General features: G+C 35.3%; 1 protein-coding gene across 1 annotated transcript; it reads left to right on the forward strand.

Annotated features, from left to right (window-relative positions):
• Nucleotides 1–6009: 6009 nt before the first annotated feature.
• Nucleotides 6010–15424, forward strand: LOC18435122 (putative adenylate kinase 7, mitochondrial). The gene is made up of 4 exons (XM_006845173.4): nucleotides 6010–6583; nucleotides 12333–12473; nucleotides 13701–13949; nucleotides 14925–15424. The coding sequence occupies exons 1-4, from the start codon at nucleotides 6251–6253 to the stop codon at nucleotides 15069–15071; spliced, it is 870 nt and encodes a 289-aa protein (XP_006845236.1). The 5' UTR covers nucleotides 6010–6250; the 3' UTR covers nucleotides 15072–15424.
• Nucleotides 15425–16610: the final 1186 nt, after the last annotated feature.

Raw genomic sequence — 16610 nt, forward strand, 5'->3', positions numbered from 1 at the left:
GTGGGAATTGAGTTTTCTTCGCACCATAGAGAAAGACGGGGGCGTCTCTCTGTATACCGTGTATTTGGGACGAAAGAGAGAGGGGAGAGAGGAGGAAAACATGGAGAGAGAACGAGAGGAGAGAGAGAAAGATTGGGGCATCTCTATGTATACTGTGTATTGTATTTGGGAGGAGAGAGGAGATAGAGATGGGAAACATGGAGAGAGAACAAGAAAAACTAGGGCATCTCTCTGTATATTGTGTATTTGAGAGGAGAGAGAGAGAGAAGAGAGATGGAAAACATGGAAAGAGAGAACGAGAGGAGAGATAGATGGGAACACATGTGGAGATAGAGAGGGAGGAGAGAGAGTGAGGGGAATGGAAGGAGAGAGTGAGGGGAGAGATAGGAAAGACAGAAAGAGGGAAGGGATACGGGGAGGGAGGAGACAGAAGGGACAAATGGGAAACATGCAGAGAGAGACGAGAGGAGAAAGTGAAAAAGAATGAGGTGTCTCTCTGTATAGTATTTGAGAGGAGAGAAAGGGAAAAGAGATGGGAAACATGGAGACAGAGAGAACTAGAGGAGAGAGAGTGAGGGAAAAAAGATGAGAAATATAGAGTGAGAGAAAGGGAGGAGAGAGAGTGAGGGGGAGAGATGCAAAAGACAGAGAGAAGGGGTGCGGGGAGAGAGAGAAGTTTGAGAGGATGGCTTTTAGAAAAAGCATGCCTTTTTAGATTTGTTTTCCATAAAAAAAACATGTTCAGATTAGCTTAAGGGGTTAGAAGAAATAAAATCTACAATTTTTATGTTCTAAGATATATTTTAAAACGTTGGGTCTATTGTGAAATAAAACTTAAAAATATGGGGTATGGAGATATTTTCCTTTTTTTTTTTTATCCCTCACAGTCATTATGGATCACTAATTTATTATTGCTTAATTTTGCCTTTCGGGGAAATTATAGATACGCCATTGGAACATTGCAGTCATTATGATCACCTATTAAATAGTACGAACTTTTTATCCCTCACATTCAATATGGATCATAAATTTCTTATTGCTTTAGGATTTTTTAGTAGAAAACTCTCTAAAATTGCTTTATATCCCCACATTAAATAGTTTCAACCATATTAAAGAGTGTTTTTTTTTTTATCCCTCACACTCATTATGAATCACCAATTTATTATTGCTTAATTTTGCCTTTCGGGGAAAATTATAGATACCCCATTGAAACATTGTAGTCATGCCCACCCTCAAACACCTTAATAGTTTTTAAGGTATACTACTAAATCCAAAGCCATCTATTTTTTCATCCAACCTCTCAGGTAAGAAGTTTTCTAGGAAGAAAAGTACCCCCAATGCAAAAACCCACCTTCCTTCTCAAATTTTAAGTTTTAAGCTTTAAAGAGAGAAAGTATATTGAAACTTCAAATTTTAGAGAGAGAAAGTATATTGAAACTTCAAATTTTAGAGAGAGAAAGTATATTAAATTTTAGAGAAACTTTATATTAAATTTTAGAGAAACTATATCCAATTTTAAGTTTTAAAGAGAGAAAGTATATTAAAACTTCAGAAATAGAAACTATCAAATTTTAGATAGAGAAACTGTCTCAAATTTTAAGTTTTATAGAGAAAAAATATCTTAAATTTTTTAAAAGAGAAACTAAATCAAAATTTAAATAAATTACTTGAAATTTTTAGAGAGAAACTATCTAAAAATTTTAAAGAGAGAAATTATCTCAAATTTTAGGTTTTCGAGAGAGAGTCTAACGGAATTTTAGAGAGAGAAACAATATAAAGTTTTAGAGAGAGAAACTATATCAAATTTTAAGTTTTAGAGAAAGAAAGCATCTTAAAATTTAAATACAATAACTATATCAAATTTTAGATAGACCAAGTATTTGAAAAATTTTAGAAAGAAACTATCTCAAAATTTTTAGAAATAAACAATGTCAAATTTTAATATTTAGAGAACAAAAGTATCTTAAAATTTTAGATAGAGCAACTATATCATATTTTAGAGCGAGAAACTACTTGAAATTTTTAAAGACAGAAACTCTCTCAAAATTTTAAATTTTAGAGAGAGTATCTTAAAATTTTAGAGAGAGTAACTATTTCAAATTTTAAGTTTTAGAGAGAGAAAGTATGCTAAAATTTTAGAGAGAAGCCACATCAAAATTTAAAGAGAGAAAATATCTCAAAATTAGATTGATTACCAAACAATGAACATGGAAATAATTGTATGGAATCAATGAATTTTTGTATTGTATATCCAAATAAGCCGCTTATAAAAAACACCCTAGTGTGGGCATATAACGTAGATTTATATTCATAAAAAGTTGTGGCAAAGTTTTAGGTTGGCTGCCTACTTAACCCAACCTGCCTCTTTAACGAACTTGGAATTGGCATGACTAGCAGGGTGTTGGGTTGGTCGACTGAAAAGGGACAAAACTGCATTTGGTTTTTCTGTTTACAATTCAGGGGATGTTGGAAAAATGTATTTGGTTTGAGCTGTAATTTTGTAAATGAAGCAACCGATAAATTATCAAAAAAATTAACTATGAAGTGAAGTTTTATTAATGAAAAAAAATGACATAGTCATATTTTTTAAATGAATACTCTAACAAGTCTAAAGACATAGGTGGTATAGATCACACAAAAAATCCACAACTTTTTGGATGAGTTGAGAGCATTCCATTTTTAAATTTAATAGTTATCATGATTATTGCCTCAATTCATCCACCCTATGGCACAAACTATGTGCTTTGTGTTATAGGCTTAGGTTTTGTTCATGGGATTGTCTATAAAGAAACCATTTATCTTTTGTACATGGAGGTTACAATCATTTTCACTCATTAGATATCAAATTAGGTAGCTTGGTGAGAGTCACGAAGTTCTAATTTCTTTTTTTTGAACTTTGTGTTTATTCAATGACACTTTAAAACTACTCATTTTAAAATTTTAAGGATAAGAATGATTGTAACATCTATGTAGAAAAGATAAAGCTTATAGACAACTCTAAAATAATTTAAAACATTTCACAAATAATTATAGATTCTCCTACTTTGGTCTTTCATAAAGCATCAATGTATTAAGATGTGCTCATGTTCCGTCTATTCCATCTATGAAACAGTGAATCACTTGAATAGTTGTAAAGGAAAACGTTCATATAAAGGTCTACTTTATATTATGGAAGCAAGATGTTTGCCCTAATGTCAAAAAATCCCACAATTGATCTCGATTTTGAGATTTATGGATATGAAAGAGAAAAAAACATCCTAGCTTAAAAATTAATGCACTTCAACATAATGCACTTTAAAGTAAAAAGTGTGGTTTGTATAGAGCTAAAGCTCTAAACAATCAAAATAGAGCCCACTTTCAAATAGTGTCAAGAAATATGATTTCAATTGGAGATCTTTGTGATAGCCTTAAAATATATTTTTTATCTCTAACTATAAAATTTAAAACTTAAAAAATAGTGTAGATTGAGCAGATCTATGAAAACTTAAAAATTTTGAAAATAGATAGTCCAAAATGCATTACAAGATGCACTATTTCTAAAGAAAAAAGTTTATATAAGGATGCTACCTTATAATGTAGAACTACCGATGCCCCTAAAAAATCCATCCGTAAAGGTAGATTTAATGTTGAAAAACCCTTTGATTGATCATCTCGACATCGAGATGTATAACTATGAAAAATAAAAAGATTTTAAGTCTAAAAAATGGTGCATTTTGCAACATATTACTTACACCGTCCATTTTCAAGATTTTCATATGTCTATGGATCTACTTGATTTAACCATTTTTTAAATTTAAAATTTTATAATTAGATATAAAATAGATTTTGAGATAATCCTAAGAACATTTTACATCAAAATTATATACCATTATAAAATTTGAAGGTGCACCTTACCTCTAAACCTATGGATGCATCCGTATGCAAACTGCACCCATTTCTAAAACTTGAAATCTATTTTTTTTTCTCATGTCCATACATCTTGATATCGAGATGATCAATATTTGGGCCTCAAAACAACCTCTGCTAGTGAAATTTTTGAGGTGGGCTCTAATTTAATTGTTTAGAGCTTTCAACTCTATATAAACTTTTTCCTAAAGTAAAATATCTGGACCATCCATTTTTAAAATTTTAAATTGTTTAGAGAACTATGCATTATTTTTGGAGCTCTAAATTTCATAATTAATGGTAGAAAAATAGGTTTCTAGGTCAGCATAGGAGTTTTTGTCATCAAAACTACTTCTTTTGCCAAGATATAGAGATGCGTCCTACTTTGCTAAAAGATACTCCATGCAGGAGTAGAATGTGCAATTACTCCCTCGGGTAAAATACCGCATAGAATTAATTTGGACCCCAAATTTTGGGGATGTAACACTAACCTCAATAAATATTTTTTTTCTCTAATGATACTCTCTATACATATAAAAGAAATAATGTCCTTAGATGGAATACAGACCATCTACTTTTTAGATGACATGATCTAAGTGCTACAAAATTCAAATTTTCAAACCAAAAGAATTTCTACTATGGCGGGATATACTATCTGTTTACTCCCTCAGGCAACATCAAATGGAGCTACTTAAGGCCCAAATTTTGGGGATTTAGCCTCTTCAACCCATATGCTAACCTCCATAGAGAAAAAGAATTTGCAAATCTCTCTCTATATGCCCTTAGAAAAAGTGATGTGTGAAGATTAAGTAGAGGCCGTCCAATTTTTAAACGGGCGAGATTTAAGTGTTAATCAAGTCAAAATTGAAGTTTTTTCTGTTTTCTTTTTGATAGAAGCAAATATATGAATTTTAATAGAAGAAAAAATTCAAGGTTTTTTTTTTTTTGAAAACGATCATCTAGTAACTCTTGTGTGATTCTCAGATTTTAATATTAAAAAATCCTTCCTAGTAGGACTTCTGATTGAGGGAAGTAGTATAGTGTAGACGCTCTTATTCGTTATTTTCACCTCAAGCCTCCCTTATTCCTTGCAGATAATTACCAAAAGGACAGTTTCTACAAGGGAAAACACAGTTTCTACAAGAGAAAACTGTTTCATGGTGGCAGGGACCGCATTTCTACAATTGTGGTTCCCGAGGTGTAAAGCATCCATTTTAAAAATGGATGCAAACAAGCCGTCCAAATATTTTTTTAATAGAATTATTATTATTTATTATTAAAAATTTATTTATTTATTCATATACATGATCTCCATGTTAGAGCTTACATGCTCTTAAAAATAAAGTCCAAAAATCCATCTAAAAAATAGATTTTCTAAAGAGAAATTTTTATGTAAAGCCGATGATCTAAACAATCAAATTTGAGCCTACCTCAAAAATTTCACTAGAAGATGTTGCTTTGATGCTGAAATATCCTCAAATTGATTATCTCGACATCAAGATGCATAAGCATGGAAGAAAAATAGATTTCAAGTTTTGGAAATAGGGAATTTTGTAATGCATTTTTGGACTGTCAATTTTCATGATTTTCAAGTTTTCATAGATCTATTGATCTACACTATTTTTGAAGCTTTAAACTTTATAAATAAAAATGAAAATATATTTTAAGGCTATCACAAAGATTTCAAGTGTTGAAACCACATTTCTTGATACTATTTGAAGGTAGGCTCTAATTTGATGGTTCAGAGCCTAGGTTCTATATAAACCACACCCTTTTCTAAAAGGTGACTCATTTCTACGTGGACTCATAGAAACTGCATCCTTCAGAGTCCACAAACTCACATATAGGAATGCAAGCCCTCTAATAATTTATTTTTCAAATAGAATATTATCCTAATCTTTAATATGTTGATTATTAATCTATAAAAATAAATAAATTTTAAAAATTAAAAATGATATTTTTAAAAAACTATTTATTTTTATTTTTTTATTTTTTCATATGACTATTATTTACATATCCATTTTGGTAGATGGTGTAGATCTTCGAGCCCGCGTAATGACATGTGCGGGCTCAGACGCACATAACTTTCCTTACCAAAAGGACATTTCGAGAGAGAGAGAGAGAGAGTCCATGTGTGTGTGAGCGTGTCCTCCGTTTGAGATTGGTTGGTTCGTTCCAAACCCTAAGGAGCGATGAGAGAGAGAGTGAAGCCACGAGAGAGAAAGAGATCCTTTAAAACCCACGTTTCAATCCAATAGCAACGCTCTTTCTGTCTGCTTCCGAGACTGAGTTTCATTGCAAAGTTTCTCTCTCCTGCCTGCAGCTGCTGCGCGCGCAGAGAGTGGAAGAAAGAGAAAGGGGGAAAATGTTGGGAGGAGCAGTACTACGACGCTCCTGCCGCAGCCTCGCAGCAGCGGCAATGGCGTCTTTCCGCCGATCTTATGGTGCCGCTGCCGCCCTTCAACTGTCCTCAGAAGACCATTATTACTACTCTGAGGAGGAGTCGAGCAGGATTCCGGTGGCGGAGGCGGATTTGGGTTGGGCTGATGGTGGCAGAGTGAGAGGGGTGCAGTGGGTTCTTATTGGCAGCCCCGGGGTTCAGAAGAGGCTCTATGCGGGGCACCTCGCTCGACTGCTTGGCGTTCCCCATATATCCATGGGTTCCCTCGTTAGGCAGCACCTCCCCTTGTCAAAGCAGGTACCCTGCTTCTCTCTCTCTCTGTCTTTCTTTGTGTCATTTGTGATTCCTCTCTCTTTCGTTTTTTTATTATCTCTCCTCTCGGTTGACGTTGATCATCTGTGTTTTTTCTTTTTTGTCTCTCTCTTGCTTATTCTCTCTTTGTGATTTTCGCGTTCCTGTCATTACATAATTTATTTATTTATTTTATTTATTGTGATGTTATATTTATTTGTAGGAGCAAATTATTCTGTGTTTTAATCCACTGATTCTGCACTTTCCCCCCTTTTCCTGTATCAAAATTTATTCTGCATCCCCTTTCTTTTTCTTTCGTCAACTTTATTCTGCATTTATTCTGATTTTCGTTATTATTTATGTGAGTATATCCTGCAATTTTACCCGAATTTTGGCTTCTGTTTCTTTTGAAAAAAAAAACAAAAGAAAAAGATAATGAAAATGTTTCTTTTGGTTTCTTGTAATCTTTCTAGGCTTTTCCATTCTGAGTTGACTCATAAGCTGCTGTGCTTTTACCTTTATATTTGTTCTTATAATGTAATTAAACATTTTGTGTGGGGCTTCTTTTTCTCACTCTCACTGTTTCAAAAAGCACTAGGCGGCACCTAAGCAGCCGTGGGGTCCAAGCCGTCTAGCGCTTAGGCAGGGCCCAGAACCTGGGCGACTGTTAGAATTTTTATGATTTTTTTAAGTAAATAGAATTTTATGATTTTTATCCGTAATTATATACTAAATCTAAAAGTATAAGTATATAACACATAATCCATATTTGATATTTTTATGAATGAGGAGAATTTTGATAGTCTATAATCCATATTTTCATACAATGCTACAACCATACAAATACACACAAGAGTTTGACAGTAGAAACTAGAAACTAGAAACTAAAATTAAGAAAAAGAAAATATACAGAAATTTAGAAAATATACAGTCTAGGACTCAATAGTCAACAATCAACACCAAGAGTTAAGCGTCTTCAACACTTCATTCTTCAGTTATCATCATTATTATCAGAAGGAGTAGGGTAAGCCTCATCATATGCATCAGATTCTAGGCCATCATTAGAAGAATCATCTCCCTCTTCAGCATAATGCTCGTCCTCTGTTTCTTTTGAATTTGCCTCTTCGTCCTTTTCTTCTACACCCTCTTACTCTGTGCAGATGAGGCCCTAAGAGTCTTGGCTGCTCTATCCTTTTCTACCTTTTTGTGCTTTCCTAATTCAAATATTGTATAATCTCTACCTTGGTAGCCTCATGAACATTTTTACATGGGGCAACATTCCTCTTAATTCCAATAAGGTGTTTTTTGAATTGGTAAATACCCCATTAGTATCATTTCCACAATAATTACATTTAATACGATTTTTATCATTTGGATTCGGGTTATGACCATACTTCCAACCCAGATCACCACTTCTAAAGCATCTGGAGAAGATATTTCCATAGAACAAGGCTCATTTTCATCCTTTTCTGGTTCTATTAAATTCAAATGTTGTCTAATCTCATCCTGAATAGCTTTAGGAACTTTTTTACAAGAAGTAACATTCCCTTTAATACTGGGAAGGTGTTTCTTGAATCGGTTAATGCCCCCATTGGTATCTTTTTCACAAAAATTACACTTTATATAATTTTTATCATTTGGTTTCGGGTCATGACCATACTTCCAACCTGGATCACTTCTTCTAGCAGAACCAGAAATAGACATATCCAAATGACAAGGATTTTGTTCTTGTTTGTGTTTTACTGAACTCAAATATTGGTTAATCTCCTATCTGATAGCTTCAGGAACAATTTTACAAGGGGCAACATTCCCTTTAATACCGGCAAGAGGTTTCTTAAACCAGTTTTATGCCCCCATTTGTATCCTTTTCAAATAATTGCATCTTATGCAATTTTTGTCATTCGGATTCGGGTTATATCTATATTTCCAACCCGGATCACCACTTCGACTAAATCTTGAAGAAAACATCTCAAAATAATACAAGCAATCTAAAAAATAAAGTTTTGCATTTACTTTGATTGCTCGAACTCCAAACTTCCACATTTGAGATATTTTCTGGTGCTAAAATATTCAAAAACACCTTCTAATATGATTAAAAAAACTCCAAAACTAAATCTAATCTTGATGGGTGATGTTTGGATCTATTTCCCGTAACTTTGAAAAAAATTTCGATCTAATGAAAATCATATAATCTAGTTTTTTTAGGTTTTTCTCTCTCTAAAATGGGTTTTTGTGGGTTTAGGTTTCCAATGAACCTAAAACCCACTTTTAAAAGCATTTTTTTTTTCAAAAAAAACCCAAAACTACCCTAAAAAAAATCCATTTCCGCCCCTGGATGGCCGCATTTGTGGGTTTAAGTTTCAAATGAACCTAAAACCCACTTGTAAAAGCATTTTTTTTTTCAAAAAAACCCAAAAACTACCCTAAAAAAAATCCATTTTCGCCCCTGGACGACCGCCTGGGTAGCTGCCCAGGGTCCGCTCGCCTAGTTTGGCTGCCGCCTAGGCCTAGGCGATGCGCCCTAGCCTTCTGGACCACCTAGGTGCTGGGCAGTCCGCTTTTTGAATCATTGTTCACTGTCTTCCCACTTTCAAAGCCCAAGCTTCTGCAGAGCATGGTAGATCATATGCCAAAAAGATGGGGATAGGTAATTTGGTCATTTTTGAAAAAATTTGGGACCAGGTCATGAAAAAAGCACGTTGTGTGGGTGTTTATTCATCAGTTCCCTCCCCCAGTTTGAATACAACCAGTTTGTTTTAAATGCCAATATGCTCATTTGTGACCTTAGAATGATGGCCATTAACTTTCCACACGGCATAAAATTAATTGCAGTTTTTTTTTTGGAATTGTTTGTTCTTGTTATGGATGGAGCCATGGAAACTTCACCTGGTTCGGGGTGGGGGGCAACTACTGCGCCTTGTCTTTATCCACCATTTACATGGTGAGAGAGTGAATTAAAGACTAAGAAAGATCTTGATGTTACTATGGGGGCTTACTTCTATGGGAACGACCCTGTTAAGATGATGAAGTTAGGGCCTTTTCCAAAATGAGGACCTAAGTTATAGCATCTATGTTGGTTGGGTGTTTCTCATTTACCAAGGAATGCTTAAGTCTAATTTTGCAGGAGTTGGGTTGTTCAATATTTGTTTAATTTTTATTTATGGGCAAGTTGTGTTGATGTTATTTGTGCATTTCTTTATGTATATCGATTGTTGTTACTTAACAAATACTATAGGTGTATAGCTGTAGTTGTTGTTTATATATGGCTATGCATATTCATTTTTCTGAACTCTAAATGTTCTTTTAGTAATGACATTACTTGTTGCCAGTATCAGCTTTTTTCTTCTTCAGTCATTATAAGTATGTTAGCATCTTGATTTCCATTAATTAATTAGTCATGATATTACCATAGGGACGTGACATGTTTTGTACAAATTACAATCTTTATTAATGCCAAATACTGTCAATTATTTTCAAGAAAAAAAAGAAAGAAGAAGAGGTCATTATGCTACACGAAGTAGTTTTATCTCTATCATACAGATAAACGCATTCCCATATATTTGTGTTATTTATGAAATTAAGACAAGGTGAACTAGCATGGTATATGCGGTTTTTAAATTTTCTTTTTTATACCGACTAAAACATTTACAAAGGTTCGATTACAATTAAATGAACTCAAAATAAATAAAAAACAATTACAAAAGAGGTTCTCACTTGCTGCTAATAATAAAACTTCTTTTATTCAATAAACAAAAATCACATAATACTCATGGGAACAAGAAAATATAAGACTACAAACTATAAAGAATATTGCCAGAAGATTACCTCAACTGGACTCTGAACACCTCACACCGGGTCTCCTCCTCCAATGGCGCAAGGGATCAATGGTTTATCTTAAATTTTTGAAGCATAGGAAACCATAGGTGATAACCCTTAATCAAATCAGAAAGCAATGGAACAATGACACAAAGTGTAAGGCTTCGATGCCTTAGTATGGGCGTGCCCCTTCTTCTTACTACTAGAGAGATCACGAGAGAGATGAGAGAGGGTGGCGTACCACCAAGAGAGAGAAGAGAGAGAGATGAGAGAGGGTAGCGTACCACCAAGAGATAAGAGAGGGTACAATGTGTAGAGAATAAGCCCTTATTTTAGACTTTCTCTAGGGTTAGGGTTTCTTAGGGTTAGCCATTGTTATGGAGATTAGATCCTGACCATTAATCATAAGAGACCTTTGGGGTGAGAGATCTTAGCCATACACTCTTTAGATGAGTCATCATGATTCAAAAGAATGTGCTAGAACTTTATCCTTTGGCTTCCTTAACCTAATCCCATCAAATAATAGAAATATGGTAAATATATTTCATATATCTCTTATTTCCATATTCTTCTTACACATTCTTAAACTTGAAAATTAGATCTCTTAATTTCCAAACTTTCCCTTTTTCTTAACTCAATTGAGTGCCTTAGATGGCCTCACCAAAATATGGAAAGAAAACCCCAAAGTGGGGCGTGCCACCCATGGGGCCCTCATGTGGACCCCACGCACTTATGTATGGTGGGCCCCCAATTATAAAAATATGGAAATGTTTTTTAGAAAAAATTATCTATTTTATTTCTCTCTGAATATTTAAAATACTAAAAATTTAATTTCTCTCTATTTATAAATCCATTTTGAGAAAATAAAATATCTAGAGATTTCTAAAATTCAAACTATCAATCTAACTATCATTTAACATCAAAATAATTATTCCTAAATAATTTTGATGAAAATCAGATGTAAATAGGTCAAGGAATTATAAATATACTGAAGCACTTCATCTTCTATTGCGGACTATAATTCACACTCACTTTCTCAAACTGACCAAGCAGTTCCCATGACCCACAGACCATCGCAGGGATTCATGATTGGGCTACCAAAGTTAGCAAATAGGTGAGGTGATACAATGCCAATTTATGGATTACATGTTGTCCCCTAGAGACAAGTCCAAGATCACACTGACCTAGTGCAACTACAACTCTATGGTACATAGGGGTCAGTCCTAGCACATGTACACGTGTCACCCTCAATGGTGACTCTCTTTCACCATTGTTAGGAAATCAAATCGGTATGCAGGCATTCTAGCTGATTTACTCTCCTGCTTGTAAGAGAATCGGTCGTTTTAGGTGCGTCAAGATGTTTTGGATTCTGTACATCAATATTTGCCAACTTGCAACAACTTGCCATTGGGGCTCGAGCCACTCATTGCATACATCATGCTAAATGTCATTGCCTTTGCAAAACACATTAAGAAGTGTACCATCCTGTTTTACTCTTCTATTATTTATCTTGTGTCTCTTGTGCATCCCATTATCCTCAAATGGTAATTTCGGAAACTTGCTCCAAGGTGTTGCTTAATGCTTTTCCTCAGTGTTTTTGAATCACTTTCGAGTATTCATGTTTCCAGCACTTCTCTGACATACCATTTCTCTAGCATTCCCTTTTCTGATACCCTGTTGCCTTTGCTTGCTTTACAAATCATGCCTTGGTTATATTTCACCTCTTGTGACAATTGGGTCATTGCTCAGATATTGTGTGACAACTCTTGAGACTCCTCAACCAAGGAGCGTTGATGAAAACTGGCAGTCTGATTTTCTTTGCAAGAGATGCTAAATTTATTCAATAATTTTTTTTACCTTTTATTTTGATTTTTATAGGTTTTTTTACTTTTTCTGCCAAGCTAGTACACTCAATAACCTTTCGATTTTTTAATTCCAGATATCAAATGCCATGAGACAAGGAAAGCTCCTCCCAGAGAGTATAATATTTGGCCTATTGTCCGAGAGACTAGAGCAGGGGTATCTTGTTGGGGAAACTGGTTTCATTTTAGATGGGTTTCCTCGAACTCGGATTCAAGCTGTAAGTTACTTAAACATGTTTTGTTTTGCATAGTTGTCAAAGTTTTTATTATTGGCAGTTTGGCTTCTGAATATGAAGAAGCTTGGGACAGTCCTTTCCCCTACAAATGCACTTCATGTAAATGCCTGGTTATGTGGTTGTATTGTAATATTGCTCTAGTTTTACAGAACTTTAAGGTATGCATGGTTTTCTTATTAGGCCTGGAAACTCTGGCCATGTAACTTCATCAAAAAAAAACCTCTGGCCATGTATGGTAATTGGTAAGCTCTCTTATTGTCTATGCTGGATCAACAAGCCAGGTTCTTATAAGTAGGCCTGGGAACTCTGGCCATGTATAGGAAATTCTCTTCCTGTCCATGCTGGAATGAGAAGCTGTCTGCTATTGGCTGGCTACTCTACCTAATATTCTGGCACCGAAAGACTATTTGGAAGTAACTAATGTAGATGGTGCTCTTGAACCCATAGTTACCTGAAGCGATTCCAAAACCAAATCGATCTAAGAATCATAATTGAGGAATCGCCACCGACTAGAAGATTCTTGTTCCCAAAATCGACACCGTACAAGAGAAGTCGTGGGGGACAAGTTTCCTATTTTTAAGAATCAGGACCCAATCAAACTGGAATTGAGAACCTATATAGACGGAATTGAGAGTCCTAGCTTGATTCCATGAATGAAGGAATCTCGATTCCATATTGTCGATTCCAACTAGGTTGGAAACTCGATTTCAAAAAGCTAGGAATTTCGATTCCATCTATGTATGGTTCTCGAATCCATTTTGGCCAAATCCTGATTCTTAAAAATAGGAATCTCGTCTTCCATGATTCCTCTTGTACGGATGTCGATTCCGGGAGCAGGAATCTTCAAACCGGTGGCGATTCCTTGATTCCAATTCTTAGATTGATTCGGTTTCGGAATCGCTTTGGATAACTATTTGAACCTTCGATATGTTTGGCTTGTGATTAGCTAATTAATATGGACTGATGGTCTTTTACCATTGTAATAATGGTTGTCCTTTGGAATATGTAGAAAGGCTCCAATGATGGAGGGCTGGCTGATTGCAAATTTGTTAGTTAGTAATATTTTGCTTGCAATGCTTTTGACAAGATGCGAACTTTAGGATTGTATTTCTAAGCATCAAACGATTTGGTATTTTATTTGTAGTCTCATTGTTTGGATGGAATCCTTGTGAAGACCAAAGACCTAATTGATTTTCTAATTTATCACAGGAGATTCTTGATCACAATGCAGATATCGACTTGGTTGTGAACTTCAAATGTGCAGAGGAATGTCTGGTCAAGAAACACTTAGGAAGCAGCTTCTGTTCACATTGTGGAAAATCTTTTAACAAGAGCGGTTTCAATCCTTGCCTACAAACGTGTTTGCAGGAGCTGCACGGATGTGAAGGGAAGCTGCCCACTGATGCTTCTGATTCTGAGGATGCCTTAAGGGAGAAACTCCAGATATACGAAGAGCAGGTAATCCAATATTCCTTGTTCTCTACATGAATTCGAAAATAATACAATTATCTGCTGCCCAGTGGATTTTGTTTGTAAACATATAGTTTTTTAACTTCTATATCTTGTGATTTTCTTAAACAAAGATTGAGGGATTCATTATTTTAGCTGGTGGCATGCCTTGATTTTGTTTCTACCACTCATACTTTGGTGGCTGACCAAATCATAGTCACATGTCTCATTATTTCAATGAATCTTAAATGGCTTCTACATTTGTTAATAGCCAAACCAAATACATTGAGTGAGAATGGCCTGAGGCCATGGCGGTAGTGTTGCCAAGCCCCATTGTGAGGTCTCTAACTCCATTCTCAGCAAAGGGTAGGGGCTCAAATCCCCACTGACTTACCACTTTGAGAATGGCCTGGGGCTTGGCGGTAGTATTGCCGAACTCCATGACGAGGTCGCTGACTTCATTCTCATCAAAAGGTAGGGGCCCAAGTCCCCACTGACTTACCACTCTTTTGAGCTCTCTAACTCCATCCTCACCAAAGGGTAGGGGCCCAAATCCCCACAGACTTACCACTTCTTTTTGCTTACCCAAAAAAAAACCAACCACATTGAGATTTTCGGAATATGTTAAGTTGTTGGATCTTGCTTTTGATTTGTTTGGTGCCCTAGGCATTAGTTTAACCTTCACACGCATAGATCATGCTTACGGCTGTGTCATATTATCCTTTTCTTATGGAATGAGGAATTAGTGTTCTTGGCTCCGGGAATTGGGTGGTGGTGGGTTTTTTGTAAGCAATAAACCTTGGAAATAGAAGAAAGCATAGAAGAAAATGTGAGCTTGGATTTTATTTCGACTTTTTAGACTGCTTTGCTTTAGTAAAGTTTGGAAGCTTTTTATAAACCCAAACCAATGCTCTAGATATTTAATTTGAAAAATTACTGAATATACTCCGAGGGAATTGGTCTCTTACCTTGAAGGCTTTGCAGAGCAAACCACTTGAAGATTACTACAGAAGACAGAAGAAGCTCTTAGACTATAAAGTGGCTGGGGGAGTTGGCGAAACATGGCAAGGCCTCTTGGCAGCTTTGCAGCTTGAGCATGTAGACATTGATTCTCCGAAGTTAACGGCTTGAGCGGGCCATTATTCTTGGGTTTTTGCCTTCGTTTCTTTCCCTTAATTTTGTTTTTCTGGCCAACCATATGATCTAAGTGTATATGAGTTTTCCTTGTGTAAAATTTCGTAGCATTAGAATCGTGCTTTGCATCGGATTTTACTCGCGGTTTTGGTCTTTTAATCAGCGTTTGCAATTTTGAACTGCAATATGTATGTCAGATTGTGTCTTGGTTTTGATCGTCTTATCGTCGTTTGCAATTTTGCACTGCAATATGTAACCTATACGTACGTGAGCAAGAGGTGAAACAGGGGAGATTTTATTCACTTGTGGTTCTTATGCGAAGGAGCTATCTATGGATATGTATTTGCACATATGCATGCATTTTGTGTTAGCCCATCTATGGGTTTCTTCCAGCGCTATAACTTGGCAAGGTGCCCTATTTGCATATCAATATTGGCTTATAATCTCAAAGCATGCTGATTTAAAAGCTTAAGATAAGATTTGTGCCGCGCGGCATGGCTCAAGATGAGTAGAAAGTGGAAATGAGGAACAAGAGGTTTTAGGGGAAGGGAACACAAGCAGGAAATGGGAGGAAACTGATAGTAAATAGACAACTATGGAATGCTCCCATACCTTAGGAAACAACCTAGTTAGGATTACATTTTCTAAAAGATAAAAATTCAGAGGATTTATTGGCTGGTTTTTGCCTTCAAGCCTCAACTTGAGGTAGCTGCTATAATGGATGCTTCTTCCTAAGCATTACAGGGGTTGTACACTCGGACCATTTATTTTTGTTATTAGGTCACAATTATTTCTAGTCATTAGATGTCAAATTGGATTGTTTGGGATGTATCAAGAAGTTTGAAGATTTTTTGTTTTTAGCTCGAGTCTAGTCAATGATAATCTTACGACCACTCGATTTGAAATTTGACAAGCAAAAGTGTTAGTAATCTTTTTATACCTAAAGTAAATGGTCTCAGTATGCTTTTCCAAAACTAAATCATCCAAATTAGCTTTTTATTTTACTATATTTAGCATCACTTTCTCGTCCATAGAAGGCCAACAATGTTGGTAGTGATCAAGGTCTAACAAGAATTACATCAGCCAAATTAGCTTTTTATTTTACTATATTTAGCACCACTTTCTGGCCCCTAGAAGGCCGACAATGTTGGTATTGATCAAGGTTTAACAAGAATTATATCAGCCAAATTAGCTTTTTATTCTACTATATTTAGCACCACTTTCTCTTCCCTAGAAGGCCGACAGTGTTGGTATTGATCAAGGTCTTAACATTTCTATAATTCTTGCAGGATATGAACGTATGGAACTGCTTCCATTCAACATTATCCCATTTTTTTCAGCAAACGAATTCGATCAAGGAAAAATGTTAGACCTTATGCAGAAAAACCAGTGCAAATCCCATTTTAAATTTCGTGCAAAATTTTGTTAAACACTGAGAATTTCCATTAAAACACTGAAATTTGCAAAATTTAAAGGCAGTTCCTATACAAACCCAAAAAAATTCTTCAGAGGATGCGCATTTTACCATTGAACCTC

The sequence above is a fragment of the Amborella trichopoda genome, chromosome 6 (assembly GCF_054954075.1).
Source record: "Amborella trichopoda isolate Santa Cruz 75 chromosome 6, AtrichopodaSantaCruz75HAP2 v2.0, whole genome shotgun sequence".
Classification (NCBI taxonomy): domain Eukaryota; kingdom Viridiplantae; phylum Streptophyta; class Magnoliopsida; order Amborellales; family Amborellaceae; genus Amborella; species Amborella trichopoda.

Coding starts and splice junctions, on each gene's coding strand:
- LOC18435122 (XM_006845173.4), top strand. CDS start 6,251: ATGTTGGGAGGAGCAGTACTACGACGCTCCTGCCGCAGCCTCGCAGCA. Junction 6,584..12,332: donor ACCTCCCCTTGTCAAAGCAG/GTACCCTGCTTC, acceptor TTTTAATTCCAG/ATATCAAATGCCATGAGACA. Junction 12,474..13,700: donor CTCGAACTCGGATTCAAGCT/GTAAGTTACTTA, acceptor AATTTATCACAG/GAGATTCTTGATCACAATGC.